Source organism: Crocodylus siamensis, chromosome 6 (assembly GCF_052110815.1).
Source record: "Crocodylus siamensis isolate JL-2025a chromosome 6, ASM5211081v1, whole genome shotgun sequence".
Classification (NCBI taxonomy): domain Eukaryota; kingdom Metazoa; phylum Chordata; order Crocodylia; family Crocodylidae; genus Crocodylus; species Crocodylus siamensis.
This window is the reverse complement of record NC_143400.1, coordinates 94489736-94514760: the sequence shown is the minus strand read 5'-3', so window position 1 is coordinate 94514760 and position 25025 is coordinate 94489736. Positions and strand designations below refer to the sequence as shown.

The 25025-nt window shown below is 44.2% G+C and overlaps 1 protein-coding gene across 8 annotated transcripts in view; it reads left to right on the top strand.

Moving 5' to 3' along the window:
- Nucleotides 1-25025, top strand: part of LRCH3 (leucine rich repeats and calponin homology domain containing 3) — a 101250-nt gene that overhangs the window by 51028 nt on the left and 25197 nt on the right. For 4 of the 8 annotated variants that reach the window (XM_090053517.1, XM_090053516.1, XM_090053514.1 and 1 more), the window contains exons 7-14: nt 6842-6935; nt 7783-7903; nt 11635-11783; nt 18744-18820; nt 22826-22921; nt 23356-23407; nt 23606-23755; nt 24817-24864. In XM_090053517.1, coding sequence (XP_089909643.1) covers nt 6842-6935; nt 7783-7903; nt 11635-11783; nt 18744-18820; nt 22826-22921; nt 23356-23407; nt 23606-23755; nt 24817-24864 — 787 coding nt within the window. The remainder of the gene's footprint in view (nt 1-6841; nt 6936-7782; nt 7904-11634; nt 11784-18743; nt 18821-22825; nt 22922-23355; nt 23408-23605; nt 23756-24816; nt 24865-25025) is intronic. The other 4 variants (XM_090053520.1, XM_090053519.1, XM_090053518.1 and 1 more) reach the window with 3 other exon arrangements.

Sequence of the window (25025 nt, the reverse complement as noted above, 5' to 3'; positions counted from 1 at the left end):
TCTGGGGATTTGGTGCTTGCTGGGTAGGAGGAAGTGGGTGGAGAAGAGCATCCAGCAGTGGCTTGGAACACGATACAGTGGAAGCATAGACAACCAAGGAAGCACAAACCAAAGATAAGAAGTAAAGCAAAGGAGCCAGCATAGTTGTACCAAAGAGTTGTGACAGAGGATTTGCATCACAGGCCGACAGAGAGCTCCCTATTGGTTCTGCATCCACATTAGATGGGCTCAATGGACTCAACACAAACACTTTCTGCACTTTACACGTCTATTCAGAGTTCAGGCTCTTGGGGCAGGGGCTGTGTTTGTACAGCACCAAGCACGTTAGCTTGGCTCAGAATAAATACTGTATTTACTCAAATCTAAGACATGGGTCTGTCCCGTCATCCCATTTCCCCCTCCTTCCCCCCCAGTCAACATGGGGGTGGGAAAAGGCCCTCGTTTTAGATTTGCTTTCAAAGTGAATGAGGGGCAGGCAGCTGCTGTAGCTCTAATTCTGGCCCTGAGCCTTGGTTGGGGCCAAAGACAGACCCATATCAGTCTCCTGCCCCCCGCCACCTCCTTGCATTCTGTCCCCTCTTCTCTCTCCTTTCCCCTTCTCGCTGCCTGGCACAGCTGGGGCTGGATTCCTTCCCAGGCACAGAGAACATGGAAACTCTGTCCCCTGCCCAGCCAGTCAGCAGCACCAACACTGCTGACTGGCCCAGCAAGGGCTCTGGAAGGACATAAAGCCCCAGTGGCATCTTGACAGTAAGAGTGGGCGGAGGGGCAGAGGCTCTGGGGAGGTGGGGGTGGGGGTGTGCTGGTGGCAAGGGGGGGAGGTATGTGGCAGGGGGAAGAAGTGGTTAGGGTAGCAGAAGGCAAGGGGCCCACATGACCCCTACTCCCAGCCTCTGTTTTCTCCTGCTGTAGCAGTGGATGGGGGTGAATTCAAGACAGCCCTGTGATAATTAGTTTCTATACTTTGAAAATTATAACAAATTTATAAAGTTTCCATATATAAAACCTAATTACTGGGGGGAGTGGTCTTGAATTCAGGGTTGACTTAGATTTAGTTTCATAGTTTCTAGGGTCGGAAGAGACCTGAGTAGATCATCTAGTCTGACCCCCTGCCATGGCAGGAAAGAGTGCTGGGGTCAAACGACCCCAGCAAGGTGTTCATCTAACCTCCTCTTAAAAACCCCCAGGGTAGGAGCCAGCACCACTTCTCTTGGAAGTTGGTTCCAGTTCCTAGCCGCCCTGACCGTGAAGTCATGCCTCCTGATAGCTAGCCTAAATCTGCTCTTTGCCAGCTTGTGACTGTTATTCCTGGTCACTCCTGGCAGTGCTCAGGGGAACAGGGACTCCCCCAATGCCTGCTGATCCCCCCTGACTAGTTTATAACAGGCCACTAGATCCCCCCTCAGCCTTCTCTTGTGGAGGCTGAACAGGTTCAGGTCCTGTAGCCTCTCCTCGTAGGGCCTGCCCTGTTGTCCCCATATCATGCGAGTGGCCTCCTCTGGACCCTCTCCATGCTGTCGACATCCCTCTTGAAGTGTGGCACCCAGAACTGGACGCAGCACTCCAACTGCGGCCTGACCAGTGCCGCATAGAGGGGGAGGATCACCTCTTTGGACCTGCTCGAGATGCACCTGTGGATGCACGACAAGGTGCGGTTGGCCTTCCTAACTGCCTCCCCATGCTGCTGGCCCATGTTCATCTTGGAGTTTGAGTAAAAGCAATAATAAAGTCATGGCAGATAAATCAAGGTATATGTTACTAGCCTGTATGTGGGGCTGGTGAGACCACAACTGGGATGCAGTTTGATTTTTAAAGTATCGAGGCTCCTTGCTAGCTAAGCTGCGTGATATTGTCTTTGACCTTTGCTGTAATAAGGAACATAGTACAGAAATGGAACTGAGGCAGGGATTTAGAAAGCTGCTTTACTCAGAAAGCCTAAAGAAACTAGGTCATGCTTTTTCAGTGACATAAATTGCCAAGTCCAGTGAACCATATCTAAAGCTATTGATCTCCAACATAATGTGTTGTCATTTCTTTTGAAAAGCATAAAATCAACCACTGGACCATAGGCTGACTGACTTTATTTTGTGGTTCTCCACTATAGTTAAATCTCCAAAGTAGAACTGTTAAGGTTTTCATTTCATATGCTGAAAATAATTCACTGATATTACCAGTACTCACAATACCAATATAAAAGGGTTGGCAAAACTCATTCAAGATGCTTCATAGAAAATTGGGTTGGAAGGGACCTCAAGAGACCATCTAGTCCCGGCGGTTGGTAATATACGGCCCACAGGCTGGATCAAGCCTGTAGCAGGTCCCCCGGTCCCGCCTGGCCCAGGTGCCATCTGGCCCATGGTGCATCACACTGCAAGCGCGCAGTGGGGCTGGGGTGGCTCTGTGGCTGGACTGCATTTCTAGGCAGCCCAGGTGGCAGCGGCTCCTTCCAGCTGCCAACAGCACTGGCCCCAGCCCTGTAATACTGGCAGGGATCTACATGCAGAGCGCTGGTCTGGCCCCATCCTTTGCCCACTCTGGACCCAGAGGGACCCGTGCATACAGCCCTTACCCCGGCCCACTGCATGCCTTCTCTGGACCATCTGCCCACAATGAGCAGTGCCACTGCTGGGCATGGGCGAAGTGGCCGCCCTGTCCTCACAGCTGGTGTGCCCTTGTTGGAGTTTCCCAGAGCCCGTACCCAGGCTGCCTTGTGGCTCATCTGCCCTGCCACTCTGCCCCTCTGTGCAGCCTGGAGCTGGCAGCGGTGGCAGCAGAGAAGAGCTGCAGGGCAGCCTGGGTGTGGGGTCTGGGCGACTGCAGCAAGAAGGACCCAGCAGCAGTGAGGGGGAGGCAGCTGCTTTTCCCCAGCGCTCAGCAGCACCTTCTGCCCAACCGCCACCGCTGCTGCCACTGCTCAGCATGGATGGGATGGTGCGGAGCAAGCAGGCCAGGTTTGGGTCTGTGCGTGTGGGTCCCAGCTGGTCCAGAGCTGGTCTGCTTCGGCCAGGGTGAGTCCACAGCAGATGCAGGGTGGGCTCTGGGCCCAGGCGCTCAGCTGCTGCTGGATGCTGGGGCAGTGGCGTGGGCTCAGGCTGCTATGGGGAGGAAGGGGTGTGCTGATTGGCCTGCAACAGTTTCTCAGAACTGCCTACGTGGCCTGTAGTCCCAAATAATTGCCCACCCCAATCTAGTCCAGCTTCCTACACAAAGCAGGACTGTTCCCAGCTATATCATCCTAGCTAAGGCTTTGTCTAGCTGGGTCTTAAAAACCTCCAAGGATGGAGATTCTTCTGGAGTTTGCTGTGAATTTCCTTTCCATCATGTGTGGAATGAGCTTCAGCTGGCTGGCATTTCACTACACACCCATCCCTATTGAGCATCTGAAAAGTTCTAGCACCAGGGACACAGTCTAAAAAATGTCGCTGAACCGCCTAAAAAAGAGGGGGAGAGGACTCTGCTTGTTCACCTGCTCATTGTCATGTACCAACCAGCTTCAGTTATTCCCCGAGTGGTTTCATGTGCATGTTGAGCAAGTGCATGTGAAAAAGATGACCTTTTGCCCCAATCAAAATCTAGAATTTTGGAGATGAACAGAATGATTCAAAAACAGGGTAGTGTACATACTCCAGTTAGCATCCACGGGCAAGTCAGCAGAGTCTTCTGACCTGAGTTACCAAAGGTTGTTGACAGAGGTTGTTGCATCTGATCTTTATCTGCTGCCAAGAGTTTATCTGGTCCCCCTAGTGAGGTTGAGAAAGCATGGGATTAAACTTAAGGAGTAAAGTCTGTCTTGCTGCAAAGCTGGTTTCAAAACTAAGGTTTTTAGTGCTTTCTTACTTGTATACAAACTTCTCTGATGAAGCGGACAGAGTTGTAGCATGCAAGTTGTACCACAACACAGTCAGCATTGTATCATTGTACTTCCTGATTACAGAACACTTTTTAAACATATAAATATTTCTAATAAAACTAAGCCAGTTCCTTGTCATTTCAGATGATGACTGTTTCAGTTTACCAGAATAAAACCTTGACCTTAACAGTGTCTGCAGACTCTGATAATGTTTTCCAAAATTTATCCTGCAGTAGTCTCCAAACCAGTGTCTCAGTGGCAAGGCTGCAATTTGGAGCGCTCAAGAGCATGACTGAATGGAAAACAGAACAGCAGTGGGCTCTGGGAGCTTAGCATTAGCTTTGACATTAAGGTAGGGAGGCTAGGTCTGGAGCAGAAGTATTAAACGTCTTAAGTACTGGCACATGGATCAGTAGGAATCTTTGGACTAACTAAGTTTGGAAAAGCTCTGATAACCATAGTCTCAAAATAGAAATATGTGCATGTATCATGATGTGGCTTTGGAGCTCTGGCTGTAAGTGAATAAGTGATTTTTATGGATATATTCCAGTTCAGTGCCAAAAGCCTTTTTAGGCAGTGGATTTTAGAGTTGTTATTGCCATTCTCAGGTAGTTAGCTCCTCTGCCTTTAGCTTTATGCCCTGCATGTAGCACCCCAGGTGTTCTGTAACCCCCCAGAAATGCTCTGCAGAAGAGCCAAGTACTTAATCCTTGTTTGTCACCAGTTGGTCAGTAAGGAATAATCTCTGTACTCTCAGCTGATTTCATAAAAGCTGTTGTCTGGCAGTCAGTAACCCTTGTTTTCAGATGACTCTGAATCCTGGAAATGGAAAGTATGGTTTGAGGTAGAAAGGAACTGTGATTTTGAATTTGTTAGTTGTCAGAGAGATTCAGTGCTAAGTGACAAGGTTCTTTGGGTAAATGTGATGTCTTGTATTAGATCAACTAAATAGTTGGGAAAATAGTTCTTTGTGACAGATGAAATGTTTCTCACGTTTTAACTGAGTGGGATAGAAATCGAGCAATAGTAGTCTTGTTGGATTGAAACTGATAGATGAAGAGTTACTTGGGCACTTCAGTTTTAATTAATTAAGTGAAAACCTGCTTCTCTAGATTCTGTTGCAATTAAAGTGGAATTATAGAGACAGACGCCATGGAAACCAGCTTCTTTGGTTCTTTCTCCCTTTACAGCCTCTAAACACCATGTTATTAATCCAGTATTTCCTTACTGTGAACCCTTATCTTAAATATAGTCACTCTGTAGACAATTTCTTTTTGCTGTCTGAATCGTTTTTTTTCTATTCCTTACCTGGAATACAGTATTACCTTTATCTGTATTATACTTTTTTAGGTTGTCCTTTTGTTCCAAGGGGTACAACAAGCTGAGTAGCTGGTAGTCACCGGGCTGCTATAGGCATTTTTTGCTGTTTCTGTAAAAAGAAATTTCTGACACAGATGAATACCTATGAAAAAGCAAGATTTTTAAAATTACCTTGAGCATATTCATGATTTGTTCTGCTTCCCTTTTTACCCAAAAGAAGGGGAAGTATTTTTTTCCATATTTCTGCTGCAGGTCCATAACCCATATCTTTTTGCTCAGCGTATAGGTCTGCACTCATGGAGCCTCACTGTCTCAAACGAAGTTTGGAGCAGGCTCAAGGGGCTACCTACACTGGGTCCTTTTGCAGGCCCAGCTCTGGGTCTGGACAAGAATAAATGTCAAGCTGTTGCACTTGGCTGCTTTCCTTCACTGTCACTATGTCATGTCTGTCTAGAACTGCAAATTGCACAGGACAAGTTGCCTGTCACTTATTTCTGTGAAGCACCCTGCACACTTGGGGGTGTTTCATAAATAATGCTAATGACAGACATTTTAAACTAAGTATTTCCTGGATAAGGGGGAAGTTTAAGGAGAGTGACAACTTGAGAGAGATAGCAGGGAGAGAATGACCTGCAATTAGCTGTGCTTGGGTGGAGCCTTCGGCTTCCTGAAGCTCTTCCTTGTGTATTATGCAGAATTGCTATTTATTGGGATTCTCCCCCAGGGCACTGGGTGCCAGCAGGACAGTTGATCCATTGTGACATGGCATCTCCAGTGGATCAGACAAGTCCCATTGTTGTGTTGTCACTGTGGCAGTCTGCAGCAGTTGCCAGACTTGACATCTGTGATGGTCCACACTGCTGAATTGTGTAGCCTCTGTGCCTGCTTAGAGCAGGAAGAGTCCCATATAGCTCCGTATAATATGCATTATATTTTTAACCCTGTGTAGCACATATGTAATAGCACATTTGTCTTTTAGACATGCTGTTGACAAAGTCAACTTAATGGGTGAAGACTAAATGTGTACTGTATATCACTCAAGCAGTGATGTATTATTTAAAATGCATGTTTAGCATCTATATATGGAGCCATTTAGATGATTAATGCATGGTACAGAAAAGAGATGTATAATGCATGTGCATTATATATTGTCATGCTTCTTCCAAGAGATGCACTGTCATGCAATTATGTGTCTGTAGAATAGGCATGCATATGTGCTTGTGAGATTACTTATGAAAAAGTGGATTACTTGAAGGAGAGCAGAAGAGTCATTGAGCTAAAACACCCAAGTCTCTCTCACAAAACAAATAGACTTGCTGAAGGAAAGATATTAATAGGCCAGTTTGCAAAGGAATCACCTTTGTCAGGATTGTGTTTTGGATGGTTTATGGCAAGGCTAAATTCATACTGTCAGATCAGCTCTTTCAAGACCGGGACAGATGCATTGGGTCAGACAGTAGGCTAACAGATGGTAATGTTTGTATTTGGAAGATTATATCCTCTTAGAATATATTATGCATAGCAAATACAATATGACGACTTGTAATATGCTGAGCTAGTGGTTACCATTCCCTTCAGCTGAGTAGCTAATTCAGGCTTTTAGCTCTTTAACAAACAACAATTTTTCCGTGATATTTGTCATGCCAGTAATACAAATGATCTGCTTGACAGTCATGAGGAGCTGTACTCGGGTCGTCCTTATGGAGCACTAGATTCTGGCTTCAATAGCGTGGACAGCGGAGACAAAAGATGGTCAGGGAATGAAGTAAGTGTAGTTTTCTTCTTCTTGGGGCAATACTGTGTAGAAAAGAGACATAATGTGGAAGTCTGAATATGTGAGGGGACTCACTAACATTAGTGCAACTCTAAAGTGTCATTTCCTTATTAATATTTTTTATTGAGACATCTTTTAAAAATATGCAATATGAGAGAAGGATACAGGACATGATAGACATGAATTAGTATGCAATATGAGAGAAGGATACAGGACATGATAGACATGAATTAATGCTAGCCACTAGGAGAATTATGAAACGTCATGCTAGTTTTTGTATCGTCATAATTTGTGCAGCTTCTGGTTCATTAAACAAAATCAAGTAAGCAGAGTTTAAAATTAACGAAGGTTTTCAGTGCAGTGACTTTCAGTTTCCCAGTTTACATGTAGCTTTTTGAAAGGGCAGAAGTGAATCTCTGCTGTTTAAGAGCAGCAGGAAGGAGGAGGCTTTCTCTTGCTCTCAGGAGACAGCTCCTCTGCCCTTTTGGGGAAAGGCAGCAGGTCAGGCCTGGCATATTCATGGGAGCCCTGGGCTCCATGCGTGTCCTTGACCCCAGACTGGTGGCATTCAAGGATCTTGAACACCCCCACCTCGGGTGCATGTTGTCTATCCATGCAGTTTTGAAGGAAAAGTAAATTAAAGTTTTGGACAGGCTGTTCATGGCCCTCAATATCAGAGCAGCACATTTTAGTGAGACATCCCTGGGAATTCGTCTTTGTGAGACCAGTGCCCAGCGGGAAGGTCAGAATGAGAAGCCCAGGGAAGAGTAAAGATAACCGAACGTTTGTGCTCACAGTGAGAGGGGCTGTTTCTTGACTGTCACTTTGTTTTGTAAAGCCTACAGATGAGTTCTCAGACCTCCCTCTGCGAGTGGCAGAGATCACTAAAGAGCAGCGACTGCGGAGAGAAAGTCAATACCAGGAGAACCGAGGGAGTGCTATTGTAACTAATGGTGGAGGTAAACATCTGATCATACATGCTGAAGCTCCAAAGTGCATATTTATCTGCCCAAAACAGTAGGCTCTTTGGAGGAAAAGGTGATGGAAGACTCAGTTATAAATTTATCGTTACGCTAAAAAGCTGCATTCAAAGCACGCTTTTAAGATCGTGACAATCACCAGACTTAAACACATCTTAGACGGCTTTACTCCAGCCTCTTTTTTACATAAGGCTGTATGAAACTTGTCTTCAATCATGTGATTACCTGCTATTGTAACCTACAAAATATTGGCACTCATAGGCTGCATCCACACAAACGTGGACATTTGGTTCCCCCCGGGAGAATTAGCAGTGGGACACCTTGTGCCACCGCTAGGTGTCCCCGGGGAATGCCTGTGCCATGCATGCTCTGGCATGTGGCTGGTTACCCCAGGTGGGATAGGGGAGGCTAGGGCATCCTGGGGCTGCAGCAGTGGTGATCCTGCCGTGCAGAGTCTTGCCGGCAGCTGGAGCATGGCTCCAGCCAGCCAGGCTCCAGTTTTGAGCAGCGCATGCTGCCCCCATGTGTGCTACTCCACTTTGTTTGCACTTTTTTTTTTTTTTTTTTTTTGATCCCTGAGTCAAAAACCCCCCTGCACTGCTCCCTTGCAGCGTGGAGAACAGTTGAATGTGCGGTATGTGGTGCCACAGATGTGTTTGCAGTGCCACATACTGCACAGCCACACTTGTCTGGAGGCAGCCGTGAGGCCATCAGCAGGATGGGAACATTGACTGCATACATCTCTGCCACTTGAGCAAAAGGATTTCATGGATAGCATGGGAGAGTGTCATCCTCTACATGCACCAATACTTGAGGGCACTGAGACCGTTTACCAAAGGATTCCCTATTTTACTAAAAGCAGAGGGGTGCTGAGATTCAGGAATCCCAGGCTGTGAACAGGTTGTTTTAGCAAGCGTAGACTTTTGTCCTTCCCCTGCAGTGTGATCCCTATCATCCTATTCCCTCCAGCCTCACAGTCTTTTCTTTTTCCTGCCTGCTAGTTTCTTGTGCTAGTTCCCATCTGCTCATGAGGACTTTCATCCTAGTACCAGCTGACTGGCCTGCTACATGCTAATTCCTGTTACCATCCCTTTCTTAGTTGATTGATCAGTCTCCTCCATTGTAGCCTGTGCTGATCCCCATCTACATTCCCTTGCCTCACAGTCTGCCAGCTTCCCTAAATGCAGGGTAGATAAAAATCAATGATTTTTTGAATGGATTTTTTTATTTAAATCATTTTTTTTAAATTTAAATGAGATTTTTTTAAGTCAGCAATAAAATACTAAATTTCTCTCATTTAAAAAATAACAGTTACAATTAAATCTCATCACAAGCATGCTAAACCTACACTTACAATCTCATAAAAATGAGTTAATGGCTCTGTCACACTTAAAGACATTAAGTTACCTACCAATCAAACATGGTTTGGTGTCGTTTGAGATGATTATTCACTCAAAGCTAAGAAATCAACTGGTAGTTGAAAAAGCAGGAAACCTTTTATTTGTGTTTCAGGCTATGAATAAAAATGACAGTAGGAATGGGGAGGATGAGATCTAGTTGTAGAAGTTTTAAGGACCACGTACGTTTAGTGTTGTGATGACTTGTCTGTTAGGGTTAGTAAAATTTGAAAATTAAAAAAAAAAGTTTAAGGGCAGATGTTGTAAAATGCTGTATTGACTTGTAAATTTAACATGTTCTAGTTATCAGATTTGCGCCATTGTTTAAGAAATACGTGAAGAAGTATCAGTGGAAAACTTGATTTAAATCCGAGTTTTCTCAGTGATTTAAATCACCTCGATTTTAAATCGATCCACCCTGCCTGCATGTGCTCCTCTTCCACTCTTGGCACCCTGGCCCCTCCCCAGATCTACCTCCCCTCCCCACCACCTTCCTTCCTATCCCATTCCTTCTCAGTCTTTTTGTCCAGAGGGTCCCAGTCTCCCTGAGCTCTTTTCCACCATCCATGGCCCCAGTCTCCTAACCCAGCCAGTCTGCCTTTCTACCTCAACTCTTAGTTTCCTGTCTTCCCCCTCAGCAGCCTCTGATCCCAGTCTTCCCTCTTCTCCCTCAGCTCTTTCTTCCAGTTGCCTCGTCTCAGCCACGTTTATATTTTTCCTTAGTCTCATTCTTAGAAAAGACTAATCCATTTTTTGCTGAAATAAAAGATGATGATAAAACAAAAACACAGCCAAAACAGTTACATCTTGGGAAAGCTGTAAGAAGGGTAGAGTTGTACAACCTTAATAACACATTGTGCTGCCAGCCCCACCTATGATAGCAACTTCAATTTGTTCTAGGGCTTTTCATACAAATGACATTTCAAAGTCCTGACTAGTAGCGTGGAGCAGGATAAGTTTATGAAAGGAATTATATGGTGCCATTGCAAGTCGTTTAAGTTACGTGGCCGAGAGAGAGGTTTTCAACTGAGATCTGGAAAAAGTCAAGATTCCACGAGGAAGGAAGGCTCTGGAAAGGTGCTTTGAATGGCTGGAGTGATGCAGGGCAACAAGGGTGAGAGAGAGCTGTTCTAGTCAAGCTAAGGAGAGCTAAGGGCAGGGAGACAGACTGAAGCAATTTTGGTAGGGCAACCCTTTCAAAATGCCTGCATCCTCCCCCATTTATAGTCCTCTGCCTGTGTCATATCTTCATCTGTGTTACCGTGAGCTATCTGGTAAGGGATGATGGAGAACAGTACATTAGGCCTTGGGGAGTTGGTGTTAGAGAGTCCTCACAGCACTCTGGATGTCTTGTCTAGCAGCTCGGTGTTCTTCACCAGGATCCTTGTTTGCTGTCTTGACACTAAAACCCCTCTTTTCAGAACCTTACAGAAGCAGTAGTGCATAAGGAAATGTCCCAGATAGCGTCCTGGCCTCTGGGAGTTGCTGAAAAGGGAAATCAGTGAGAACAGAACTGTGCCATGCCCTTCACACCCCCATCTCATTTCAGTGGTTCCCTAATTTTTGCTTCCTTCCTCTTTTTTAAGTAAAACTTTTGCACTCTTTGGGTTTGACTGGCATAATCGCATACTTTCCAGGCTTAGAGCAGTCATACACAGCTAGCTGGGTCACACTATTATTCTCTTATGTTTTTATTCTGGTCAGAGTCTGTCTAGGTTTATGCTAGTAGGATCATAGGAAAGGAGGGCTGGAAAGGGGCCTCATGAATTCTAGTCCAACACTGCTTTGGACTATCACTATAATAGTTCCATCATTATAATGTTTGAAGAAGGAATTACTAAACCTTGCTGAAGCAAGCAAAGGTCATGAAAGACTATCTGTCTAAATGGAGACTAAAATAATCCATCAGTATGTTTTACTGGTTTATGTATAGTTTGGTGCAAATTGATGGTACTTGCTTGCTCGTAAAACCACACATTTTTACTGTTGTTAATACTTGGTCAAGGTGCAAATGTTTTTCTAACAGTTGGGAAATTCTATATGGTCAGAGCTTTAAAATTGTTACCTGCCTGCTGTATAGTTTTTTTCTCATTCCATTTTTTTTAATCAACTGTTAAAAGATTGTTTCAAAATCTGCCATTTACCAAATATTAGCAAACCAGGCAGAAAGCACAAAATGTCCATGTGGATTTTCCCAAAAAGAAGAAAAGTTGTCAGACTTCAGTTCCTGAGATTTGCTCCTATGTTGGTTTTTCTTTTTTACTCCTGCTGCTTATCTAATTATGGATGTTTCCTTTGTGTATGTGTGTCAAGTGGAACATGATCTGGATCAGATCGACTATATTGATAGCTGTGCCACTGAAGAGGAGGAGGAAGAGGTGAGGCAACCCAAGTGCATGGAGTCAGCCAGCCTCAGCTCACAATTCATGGCATATATTGAACAACGGCGAATCTCTAATGAGGTGGTGCTTTTGTTTAAATTAGTTTAAGTTAATTTATCCACTGAAAGCCTTTGTGGTGGTGTTAATGCTTCTTGTCTACAGAGGTTTTCTTTGGTGAAGAAAATAAGAGTCGGCTTGGAATAACAGCACAGTATAGCGTTTTGTAAAGGGCCACAGTTCAAGTCCCAAGATGCGCCAAGCAGTACTTGCCTGAGGCTTGCAAAATGGTTCTCTGGGCCGCATTAAGCTTTGCTCAGAGGCAGGAATCCTGTGAGTTAATGCTGTACTGTGGAGGAGGTGATTGAGTTTCCAAAGGGACCACTCCCACCAAAACTGTAGAAATTGACACGTCCCTGTTAGTAAACACCCGTATCTAGAAAACCACTCCTGTCCGCTTCATTTGGTTGTGTCTAACAAATGCTGGTTTGTTTGAGTTTGAAACACAAGTAACTCGTTGATTTGTGTCAGCATATGTATTTGTTACGGGGACCTTGCTCCTTCATTCATTTGGTGGGAAATCTGTCAATTGTCGACACATTTATCATCATGAGCATCACTTTTAACAAGACAAGGTTCTTTGGGTAAATCCAATATCTTTTATTATTCCAACTGAAATAGTTGGAAAAATTCTTCTTTGCAAGTTTTTGTGTACAAGTACCCTTCTTCAGGCTGAGGAAATCTGCAGTTCTGTACTCTTCCTGGATGGAATAGGATAGAAGCTAGAGGCCCATATGTGAGATTGCCAGCCAGTGAGAATGCAAATTGAGGCAGTCAGTGGGTGAGAAACAGGAAGGGGAATGTAGACCTGGGGCTAAGATACAGCTGGTAAATAGTAGAGAGGTTACCTGGGTTATCAGATGTTAGAAAGGTTTATAATGTGCCATGAGTCCAATGTCTATATTTAGCCCATGATTTTTTGTAGTAGGTTAATGAAGTGAAGTTTGTAGGCTTGTCTATGAAAGGTGTTTTGTAAATTCTCTTTGAGGATTGGAACTAATATTGGAGAGAGAGTAGTTTTCTTGTGAGAATTTCATAGATTCATGGAAGTTTGGGTTGCAAGGGAGCTCAGTAGATTGAGTCTGACCCCTGCCCTGGACCGGAAAGGGCACTGGGGCCAGATGACTGCAGCTAAGTGCATGTCTAGCCTCCTCTTAAAGACCCCCAGGGTAGGGGAGAGCACCACCTCCCTTGGAGCCCGTTCCAGATTCCGGCAACCCTTACAGTAAAGTTCTTTCTGATGTCTAATCTAAATCTGCTCTCTGTCTGTTTGTGGCTGTTGTTCCCAGTTACTCGAGGGGTACCTTGGTAAGCAGAGCGTCTCCTATTCCATGCTGTCCTCCCTTGATGAATTTGCAGGTGGCCACAAGATCACCTCCCAGCCTTCTCTTGTGGAGGCTGAAAAGGTCTAGGTCCCTCAATCTCTCCTCATAGGACTTAACATGCAGGCCCCTAACTGTAGAAGTGGCCCTCCTCGGAACCCTCTCAAGGTTGTCCACATCCCTCTTGAAGTGCGGCGCCCAGAACTGGACGCAGTACTCCAACTGTGGCCTGACCAGTGCCACATAGAGGGGAAGTATCACCTCCCTGGACCTGTTCATCATGCATCTGCTAATGCAGGAAAGAGTGCGGTTAGCTTTACTGATCACTTTGTCACATTGACAACTCATGTTCATCTTGGTGTCAACAATGACTCGAAGATCCCTTTCCGCTGCTGTGCTGCTGAGAAGGTCGTCCCCCAGCCTGGAAGTGTGTTGGTAATTCCTTCTTCCTAGGTGCAGCACTTTGCACTTATCTTTTGTAGTCTCATAGTTAGTAGGGTTGGAAGGGACCTGAGCAGATCATCAAGTCCGACCCCCTGCCATGGCAGAAAAGAGTACTGGTGTCAAATAACCCCAGCAAGGTGTACGTCTAGCCTCCTTTTAAAGACCCCCAGGGTAGGAGCCAGCACCACTTCTCTTGGAAGTTGGTTCCAGATCCTAGCCAACCTGATAGTGAAGTAGCACCTCCTGATGTCTAGCCTGAATGTACCCTCTGCCAGCTTGTGACTGCTATTCCTGGTCACTCCTGGTAGTGCTCGGGGGAACAGGAATTCCCCCAGTGCCTGCTGGTCCTCCGACTAGTTTGTAACAGGCCACTAGATCCCCCGTCAGCCTTCTCTTGTGAAGGCTGAACAGGTTCAGGTTCCGTAGCCTCTCCTCGTAGGGCCTGCCCTGCTGCCCCCTGACGATGCGAGTGGCCTCCTCTGGACCCTCTCCATGTTGTCCCCATCCCTCCTGAAGTGCGGCGCCCAGAACTGGACGCAGTACTCCAGCCGCAGCCTGACCAGTGTCGCATAGAGGGTGAGGATCACCTCTTTGGAACTGCTTGAGATGCATCTGTGGATGCACGACAAGGTGCAGTTGGCCTTCCTGACTGCATCCCCACACTGCCGGCCCATGTTCATCTTGGCATCAATGATGACTCCAAGATCCTTTTCTGCCTCTGCGCTGACGAGAAGGGAGTTCCCCAGCCTGTCGGTATGGTGCTGGCTATTCCTCCCTGGGTGCAGCACCTTGCACTTGTCGGTGTTGAAACCCATCGTTCTCATCCCTGTAACCTGTCTAGGTCCGATTGCAGCGTGTTCCTCCCTTCTAGCGTGCCCACATCCCCCCACATCTTAGTGTCATCAGCAAATTTGAGCAGGTGCTTTTTACCCCCTCGTCCAAGTCACTGATGAAGATGTTAAACAGTGCAGGCCCGAGGACCGAGCCCTGGGGGACCCCACTGCCCACATCCCTCCAGATCAAAAATGACCCATCCGCCACCGCTCTCTGGGTGCGACCCTGCAGCCAGTTGGCGACACATCTGACTGTATGGGTGTCAACACCACAGCCCCCAGTTTCTTAATGAGAACGGGGTGAGAGACAGCGTTGAAGGCCTTCCGAAAGTCCAGGAAGACGATGTCCACTGCTACCCCTGCGTCTAAGGATTTGGTGACCTGGTCGTAGAAGGCCACCAGGTTGGTCTGACAGGACCTGCCGCTAATGAACCTGTGTTGGTTGCCCCTGAGCATAATCTCCCCCCCGGCCCCTCATGGACATGTGCCAGGATAATTCTCTCAAAAAGCTTGCCCAGGATCAAGGTTAGACTAACTGGCCTATAGTTCCCCAGGTCCTCCTTCCTCCCCTTTTTGAAGACGGGGACCACGTTGGCCTCTTCCAGTCCTCTGGCCCCACACCAGAGCACCACGAGTGCTCGTACAGCCATGCCGGGGGTCCCGCAAGGACCTCAGCTAATTCCCTCAGCACTCGGGAGTGGAGATTGTCCGGACCCGCTGATTTAAATACATCCCGTCCCTCCAGACGTCCCCTGACTAGGTCCTCCCTGACCCTTGGCCTAGGTGCGCCTCCTCTAGGGCCTGAGGGGGGCCCGGTTGGGGGGCTGATCTGGTCCCTGCTCAGGAAAATGGAGGCAAAGAAGTCATTAAATAGGTTAGTTTTGTCGTCTGATATGACGACCAGGTTTCCTAGCGTGTCTTGCAGGGGCCCCACATTACCTGGTACCTTCTTTTTGCCCCCTGTGTATTTAAAAAAGGACTTCTTGTTGTCCTTGATCCGGGTCGCTAGTTCCATCTCCGCCTTGGCCTTCCTGACCCCCCCCGCATCCTCGAGCAACCATAGTGTTAGTCATCCCTGGTGATAGCCCCTCCCTGCCACTGGGTGTGCGCCTCCCTTTTAGCTAGGAGACATTCCCAGATGCTTTTGGTGAGCCTTGGGGGCTTGTGTGCCCTCTTGCTCCCTTTGATCCGTGTTGGGATTACTTCCCTTTGGGCTTGGAGGATCGTTTCCTTAAGGAGCGACCACTCTCCTTGAGCACCTGGCTCCCCTCCCCTCCAGGACCTCAGTGCTTCCCTGACTACTCTCCTTAGCTCGTTGAAGTCTGCCATCTTGAAATCTAAGGCTGCATCCTGTTCTGTTCTGCCCACTTTTCCAACCTGTCCAGATCCGCCTGGATTCATTCCCTGCCCACTAGTGTGTTTAGTTTACCCCATAATTTGGTATCATGTATGAATTTGGACAGAGTGCTTGCTTTCCACACCCTCATCCAGGTCACTGATGAAGACGTTGAACAGCACCGGTCCAAGGACCGAGTCTTGCGGGACTCCACTGCCCACTTCTTTCCAGGTCGGTACCAGCCTTTCCACCATCAGTCTCTGGGTGCGACCCCATAAATCAATTTGCAACTCACCTGACCCTGTAATCACGTGTGTCACAGTCACTCAGTTTATCTATGGGAATATGATGAGATACCATATCGAAGGCCTTCTTGAAATTCAAGTAAATGACATCTACCTTGACTCCTGCGTCTAAGCGTTTTGTGACCTGGTCGTAAAAAGAAACAAGGTTAGTCAGGCAGGTTTTACCTGCTGTGGATCCGAGATGGTTGCCCTTCAGCATTGCTTTCCTGCTGGACTCCCACAAGTGTGATCCTTAATGATTTTTTCAAATGTGCCCCTACAAGTAACTGGGTATTCTTGTCTTTGATAGGTTTTCAGTGTGTCTTCATTCTGGTACTGGGTTGTTGTTTGCTTTCTCCTACATATTTTCCCTCGAGGCATTTGGCACACTGGATGACATATGTAATGTTTCTGGAGATGCAGGTGTAAGATCCAGGAATGGTGATGGTTCTGTTGTGGGGTGTAGTGATAGTGGGGGTGGTGGAGATGTGTTGGCAGGTTTTGCGTTTCTTGTCATGGCACGGTGTGGGTCCATTCAGTGTGTTCTGGGGCATAGGAAGTTTGCTTCAGCAATTCTTCACATGGTATCCCAGTGGCTCTTTCAAAAGTGCGATCTCTCTCTAGAGGAGTGTCCTTGTTGAGTGAAATTCCTTTTGAGATTTATGAGGTGACAATCACGGGTGTTCTCCTCAGTGCAAATTCGGTGGTATTGGAGGGCATGGCTGTATATTACAGCTTTTTTGGTGTGTTCAAGGTGATTGCTGGTTTTGTGCAAATATGTATGTTGGTCTGTGAAGGTCATGTGTATGGTGGTCTATATTTTACCATTCTGGACTGTGATCATAGTGTCTAAAAAGGAAATGTTGGTTCTGGAGTATTCAAGAGATAATCTGATGGAGGGGTGATGATTACTGAATTTCTGATGGAAATCAATCATGGACTAAATATAGACATTGTGATACCCCAGGTAATCTCTACTATTGACCAGCTATATCTTATCCCCAGGTCTACATGCCCTTTCCACCCCACACCTTTTTCTCACCAATTGACTGTCTCAATTTGCATTTTCACTGATTGGTATTCTTGCATATTGGCATCTGGCTTCTATTCCATTCCATCCAGGAAGAGCGCAGAACAACTGCAGACTTCCTCAGCCTGAAGAAGGGTGTTTGTACCTGAAAGCTTGCAAAGAAGGATTTTTCCAACTATTTGAAATGGTCTAATAAAAGATATCAGATTGACCCAAAGAACCTTGTCTGCCTGTGTCCTTAGACCAACATGGCTACAACCTACACCCCTGAAACATAGCAATCTCACTTTTAACTATGGATTTTAAATGAGCTAGGAGATCATACTTGTCCACAATAATCGGTTGCTCTGTATTGGTATGCTCTAACACTATGTAAAATTACCAGGACTTCAAACTGGGAGTGCATTTGCACAGTGGTTCTGAACAAAAATTCTGTGTTTTGACATGTGTGTGTGACATGATATCATTCTGAGTCAATCCTGGGAGCCAGCAATTGGCCAGTAAAGGTGAGTTACTAGTGCATGTTAAAAATCTTGTTAGAGAATTCTTTACAAGTGACTAGAAACAAGTATGAGGATCCTTGAGGTGTGGATTTTTTTTCCATTAAAACAAAAAAAAGAACTTGGTCTCAGTGCTTATCCTTTCAGATGAACCTGAACAATGTCCTTTTTGTTTTCTGTGGTTGAGTATCCCACTGTTTGAAAGCTGGTTTCTGATATTTGAACTGCACCGGTGCATTTAGAAATCCAAGAAATATAACTAGCTCAGTAGCAGTTCAAATTACTTTGGGTGCCTGTGGTCTCCTCCACATTTCCCCAGAATGCATTAAATGGGATCTCACTTGCTTCTGCGTAACTTTTATATGCATTGCTTATAATAGAAGTTGTTACTAAGTGCTCCTTCCATTGATCCCATTCTAGTTCCAAATGCCTGTCTCTAAAGAAGTAGAGGTGATCACTTCTAGAAAGCGATAATATGACTGTCTTGTTTCATTTTGGTGCTTTATGGTAACACACCAATTAAAATATGCTTGACCAGAATTCCCCGACAGTTTCTGTAACATTGTTTGAATCTTGGCAACTGCCAAACATCTTTGCTTTGCTTACAGCAGCCACTGCTATACGCACATCATCAGAAATTGATCCCTGCTGTGAGAGTCTGCACACTAGGAAATGGAAAAGTCTCTTCATAAAACTAAAATTAAATGCTGGAAGCATTAAGCAATATGACCCTTTTGTCTGTATGCCATGCTAATCTGAATTCGTGCCCCTGTATCAAAGTGTAACAAGAGACTCGGCTTAGTGGATGATGTTGCATACTTCCAACCACCTTGTGTGAGAATATCCTTGGGTTTGAGGCACTAAAGCAAAACAGTATTTTCAGACTACAATAAATCCTTCCATTTACCTTTATAATGCTTTGAAGGGGTACTTATGTTTCCCCATACCTCTAGCAGTTTTGTTTTTTAAACTGCAGTTCTTTGACGGATATGTTCAGTCTAAAATTCAAGATTCCATTAATTACATGCAGCCTAAAACAAGCGAGCCTTCGTAACAGCCAGCGTTCTTCTTGATTTGTTTCATTTCTTTGCCAGGGATTTTTAAAACCAGCTATCATATGTTTGCATCTAGGCAAACTGATGCTATACCTGTGGTTAGTTTGGTGTGACAAAAGAGATTCTTGAATCGTTGACCATGTTGCTTACTTTGTTGTCTTGTGTTTTCATTTTGCTTAGGGCTCACCAGTAAAGCCAGTACCCATCAGAGAATTTCAGAGAGCGGAGGATACAAGGCGATACTTGCATCAAAATAGGTAAGAGAACCTGAGGAGAGTGTTTTTATTTCGATTATAACTGGTTGGAAGATTTTGAGCAAAACAGCAGTTCATTGAAACATGTCAAATTCTAGATCCCCAAATATATGGCCACAAACATCACAAGTTTAGCAAAATTTTAAAGCAAATCAAAAGCAGGTTTCTCACAGAACCCTGTCTGGATTCATGGCAGGCTGCTGGGGATACTGATGCTTCCAAGGATGTAGCTCCAGAGAAGCAATGCTAGGCTAACTGCACTGGCTCCAGGAACTCCAGGCTTCCAGTCTCCCTAGCCTACTGGGACCTGACAGCCCCCAGCTATAGGGTAAAATGTTGAAAACCTTGGGTGGAGCATATTGTTTTGTGAGTACCTTCTTTTAGTTGAGAGTGCAGCTTGAGAGAGTGCAGAGGAGAGCCACGCGCATGATCAGAGGTTAGGAAAACAGACCTTATGATGGGAGGCTGAGAGCCATGGGACTCTTCAGCCTGGAAAAGCGCAGGCTCAGGGGTGATCTGGTGGGCACCTATAAGTTTATCAGGGGTGCTCACCAGGATCTGGGGGAATGTCTGTTCACCAGAGCACCCCGAAGAATGACAAAATCAAACGGTCACAAACTCTGCCACGACCGATTCAGGCTGGACATAAGGAAGAATTTCTTTACTGTCCAAGCCCCCAAGGTTTGGAATAGACTGCCACCGGGGGTGGTTCAAGCACCTACATTGAACACCTTCAAGACACATTTGTTTGTTTATCTTGATGAGATCCTATGATCCCTGCTGATGTCCTGCCCCTAGGACGGGGCTGTACTCGATGATCCTTCAGGGTCCCTTCCAGCCCAAATGTCTCTGAAATCTAGTGTCTCCAAAGCAGAATAGTTTTGTGATTTAAGGCCAAAACTAATTTTTAAAAAGTCCAAATTTCCCCTGATCAAAAATCTGGCTTTTACAGTGAGCTCTGTTTATAATAGAGCCTTTTGGGTTGCAGGGTGCTTTATAAACATGTAAGATAAGTGCCCTACTGTTTAGAATGTAAAATTGACATGATAATTTGTAGCCAAAACTTGGCAACTTAAATCCTCACTGTAATATTACTAATGAATATGCCCACATAAACAATTATGGTCTTTTCAAAGTAGATCAAATTGGCAGAGAGTCTTAAAAATGCTTTGCTAAAATGCAGTGCACTGGAGGGGAAATATAGATGAAAGCTGCATGCAATATGATCCTAAAAAGCCATTGGAAATAAATTGCACATCTTTGCACAATGCTTGTTTGTTGAGTGGATGTGGTATATCTTTCTGAACATTTTCTACTTAGCCTGAAATATGCATGGAACTACAAATAAGTCATTGTTCGTAGTCAGGAATTTACAGGCCCCATTAAAATGAAATCTAATGATGGAAGGTGACATAGGGCTTGCCTATATTTGTGAAGTGCGTAGATTTAAACCAGCTGTGCAATTTTAAGTTTCCCTAACCCATGTTTATATTCTTCAGGTTTGTGTTCCTAAATTGTCAAATTAACTTACATCCACAGACACAAATTTTAAAAGTTTTAAATTAATCTGTTTTAGGGATTTAAACTGGCATAGTTACGCCAATATTTTAAACAGATTTAACTAAGTAGGCTTCACATTTTGTAGAGGGAAAGGGGAGAGGAGCAAGAACTACCTCCAAAAGCCCAGGTGGTGATTTAGGTTAACAACACAGCCTTCTTGAGAATTATGCATTTTTACTTTGATAGCTACTTTAGTGATAATAGGGTTAATATTTCCGTCCTGGAAGAAGTGTGTAATAAAACTGATGATTTGAGAGGTTGCAAACACAAGGAATAGAGTCAAGAAGAGCATAAGGAATCGTACAGAAAGAGCTCAAGAGCAGGAGAAGGGGAGATGCATTTATATATAGTTCCTCATGCAGCTAAGGCCATGTTTTGATTTGTCATTGAGCTGTTTCATTTCTCTTGAGGTTGAAATTTTCTGTGTGGGGCCTGAGCAGAAACTTTTTTCCTTGTAAAAAAACAGTCTTGGATTGTTGTAAGAATGTTAGCATGAGATGCAATCTGGTTTTGGACACTTTGCTGTCTATGTCCTAAATACATTTTTTAAAAATAGATTTTGGAAATTCTATATGTTGGAACTCTCTCTCTCTCTCGCTCGCTCACTCATCTTACAGAATCTGAATTTAAGAGCAGTAGTGGGTTTATTTTCTGAAAGCTCTTTTTGCATATGGACAGCGGTGTAACCTCCATGGATTTCCTGGGATTTGACCAGTGTGGTCAGTGTGCACATTCAGTTGCAGATGGCAAATGCTTCAGCGTGTGCCAGAATTCCTTGCCCTGTAGTGTCCGCAAGCAAACCTTGAAATAACAGAGCAACCTGCCATGCCCTCCTCAAATGAAGTGTGTATTCTTGGTCTGAAAGAATAGCTGGGAGCTGTAACTGAAGTTGGGAATAACTAGTCTTTACAAATACTAGGCTCCCTGACGCACATGAAAGCAATAAAACAACTCTAATTAATTAGACAAGAGGGTTTTTATGTACGTATGCTGATTTTTGGCCATCCACACTAATGATAAAGTAAATTATAGTTCCATGGGGTTCTGATGTTTGTCAGCTTTAACACAGAGATGGCACGAGATCTTTAAGCAGACAAAGTTAATCCAGCATCTCATCCCATTCATCTCTCCTTGCAGTGGAATTAAATTTTTAATGAGTTATCAAAAAAAAAATGTTGTTCCTTCCAAAACTAAAGAAAAATAGCTGTGTAAAAATTAATTAGTATTTTGGAGTATTTGAAGTTTATAGTAGTGGAATATTTTACTTATGCCAGCCAGCCACATAAACTGTAAATTATTCCCACAATAATTTTTTGCAATACCTTGGCAGACAGCCTTAATTTTTTTCCACAGCACACTGGAGCCATCAAAGCTTTTGAAAAGCTAGACGTAATTCAGGCTTTCTCTTAATAGTAGCTACATTAGCTAGCTAAAGGCAGTAAATACAGCTTGCACATGTGGGCAGCCTGCAGCAACTTCCTGACTCAGCAGTGCTACGTGCCATTTCAGATCTGGATGTGGAGTTTGATTTTGGTCTGTTTTTGACCCAGTGTGGTTAAATCCAAACAGCATTGGGCATTGTGTGCATCACCTGAGAGCTGTAAGGTAATTCAAAAGGAAGCATCTTCAGTTGTGTCCTACGTGAGTGTATTTTATGTGAAAGGAGAACCCAACTTGTACACAGTTGCACAGGCAAAATCAGTAACTGGGGGTTTTTTAGGTGTACAGTTTTGTTTGCACCTGTCAAGGCACATCCCTCCATATACAACTTAAGCATTTAGCTGAAACTTAAGAGTGTTTCTTTTAAAGAGAACAGACCATAGTGAAAGCACGGATGTCTTTTGCACTTGCCTGCTCTTGTTATCAACCCTGAATACATAGTTTAACGATTCCACTAAGTTCCCCCTCACTCCTAAACAAAACTTATTAGCTAAGATCTGATTCCAGTATTTCTGTCTCTGGTGCTGATGTAAGTGACAGCACAACTTGATTTTTTAAGAACCTAGGTGGAGTTGGTAGCACTGGTAGTTAAAAGATCTTTTTTTTTTTTTGTCAGTGAACTGAGCATTAGTTGTGAACACATCTGAGAGAGAATAATGAAGTTTCTTAGTGACACTTTTTTTAAACAAAGGTAATCTTTCTATAGTGTAATTGCACTTGAAAGCTCTTGAAAGCTGGGTTGTCCAATGTTTAAGAAGAAGTGCCATTTTTGTTTACTTCTAAAAATTGTTTTCAACAGCAAGTGATATTACTGGACACACTTCAGTAGTTATAACACAACAGGTGTCATTGAGCCTTATGTTTAAATGTGCTTGCTTTGGGCATCTTAATAACCTGCAGTTTACAGTTTAATCACTGTCTTGACAAGCAGCTGTAATCTAGACAAAAATGACTTTACGTGACAACTGCTGAGCATCGTTAATCAGTCCGCCCTGGGTTTACTTGCAGGGACGCTGATGAATTACGAAGACCAGAAACACTAAGTTTGTTACAGGACAGAGAGCGACACCAAGGACTAAAGAGTTATGTGGACAGAGCAGAGAGGTAGGGAAGAGAAGCATGTAACTACTGCATCTCTTTGCTAATAGGTGTGATGATCAATTGGTTTTCTACGTGTGAAAGAACTAAAAAGTTCTTCGACTCCCTTTGGTAAGACACTTAGTGTTCAAGCATTTTTGACTATAGCTGACTATTAAGCCAGATTTCATGCTCCCATCCATATATCTCCAGCTGGATAAGAGCCTAGCCTTTACACTTGAACCACAACATAGACCCATCATCAAGCGTCTGGAATACGATTGGCAATTATTAGATCATTATTTGGCACTAGAACTTAACCGCTTGTGGGTTAGTTCACAGAATGGTTGTACTATTGACAAGGGTATCTTAGTATTGTTGGCAGTTGATGTTTGAAGAATAATCTAGTTCAAGAAAGATGTACTTATTCTGTGTTATATGGCTGTCTTTTTATTTGTCAGAGCCCCAGCTGATTCATCTTACCATCTCTGTCTATCAAACACCCACAATCAGGTAATACCCTATATTCCTTATTTTTTTGCCTTTTTTCTTTTTCTTTTTTTGTGACAAACTAGGTCAAACTTTCTCTTAGCCAGTTGATTCACATCAGCATGTGCTGCATCTCTGTGATCTGCCTGCTTCTCCTTCACTAGCTATCTGCAGTCTTTCAGCCTAATGCATTTCCTTTAATACACAGTGGTTTTGTTCCAGATGTCTAATACAGATGCAGACATTCACCGAAGGCGAGAGCACTTAGTGGAGCGCACTCGGCGAGAGGCCCAGCTCGCAGCACTTCAGTATGAGGAGGAGAGGATAAGAACAAAGCAGATCCAGAGGGAGGCTGTCCTTGACTTTGTCAAAGTACATAGCTTTCATGAAGTCTAACACGTATCTCTCCAAGGCCTTCAGTAACAGTGAAGCATGGGCATTGTTGTCCAACATATCTCACACAGCTATAGCGTGACCTACGCTTTATACAAAAATGTCTCATCTGTTTTCACAAGATGCAGTCTGTAGGACCTACAGTGCGATGCAGGGAAAAATAAAATAGAATTGAACAAGTAGGGAAAAAGGTTTACACAAGGCACAGGTCTGAGGTGTCTTTTTTGCAGGATGGGCAGTTGTGTTTGTTCTGTTCCTCCTTTACATGAGGTTGGCATAAGAAAGAATGGCTCCTTGTTAGATTACGGAACAAAGGGGATTTTGAGGAAGGTTTTGGCAGATGAGGAAGTGGTTTTCCTGATGAGGCAAATGTAGTCTGACCAATTTCCACACCTTAGATTTATCTTAGTGTTTGCATCCAGCTGCTGTTAGGATCCATACCAACTCTGCCTGTAACAGAGAGTGAGAGATGATGCAGTTACACGTGATTTAAGGGTGGCCTGCAGTGGAAAGGCAGTTGTGCTGTTTTGCTTTTCTGTGATCTGTGCAGTTGTTTTAAGGAATGGATTTTAGCTGACTGTTTTAAAACACTGCTTTTCATTAACACCTCTTCAGTTCAAATTCCTGGCAACATGTTGGAGAAAAGCTGCCTTTGTTGAAGTTTCAAATCATCCTTTCAGCTGAAGGCTTTTTTGCATTCTGTGTACCAATTGTTCATTGTCAAAAAAGTTTTCATTTAGTTGCCCAGTATTTGTGAGCAGACAGTTATTTTCAGCCACAACTTTTTTCTGTAATGGGTTTTAGGGTTACTATGTTGCTTTAATCTAGACATCCATTTTTTTTTTAATGGTATAAAAGTTTACCTGAGACTGACAGTATTTGCTAAATTTTAATGTAATGGAAACTTGAAATTTCCCCACTGTCTGTTTTATTTAAAATTAAGGCTTCCAGGGATTTAAAAGGTTTCCAAATACCACTGTGTTGTTCCATGTTTATGCTTGTCTGTCACATCCTATTAACTCCAGTGTTTTTCCCCACAGCAAAAGGCATGCCTGAGCCCTCAGAAGCAAAGTCCTCTTGATAGTGAGGTAAGAGCAGCATGGCATATTAAGGTGTTAGCTAATTTTGAGTGATTGTGCTAAAAAAAAATCTGTCAGAAACATTTTACTGGTTGATATTCTTCATCATTTAGTAAGTGCATGGTTTTCTTTAATCTAAACCGTTGCAATTGTTAGTTCTTATTATGCTA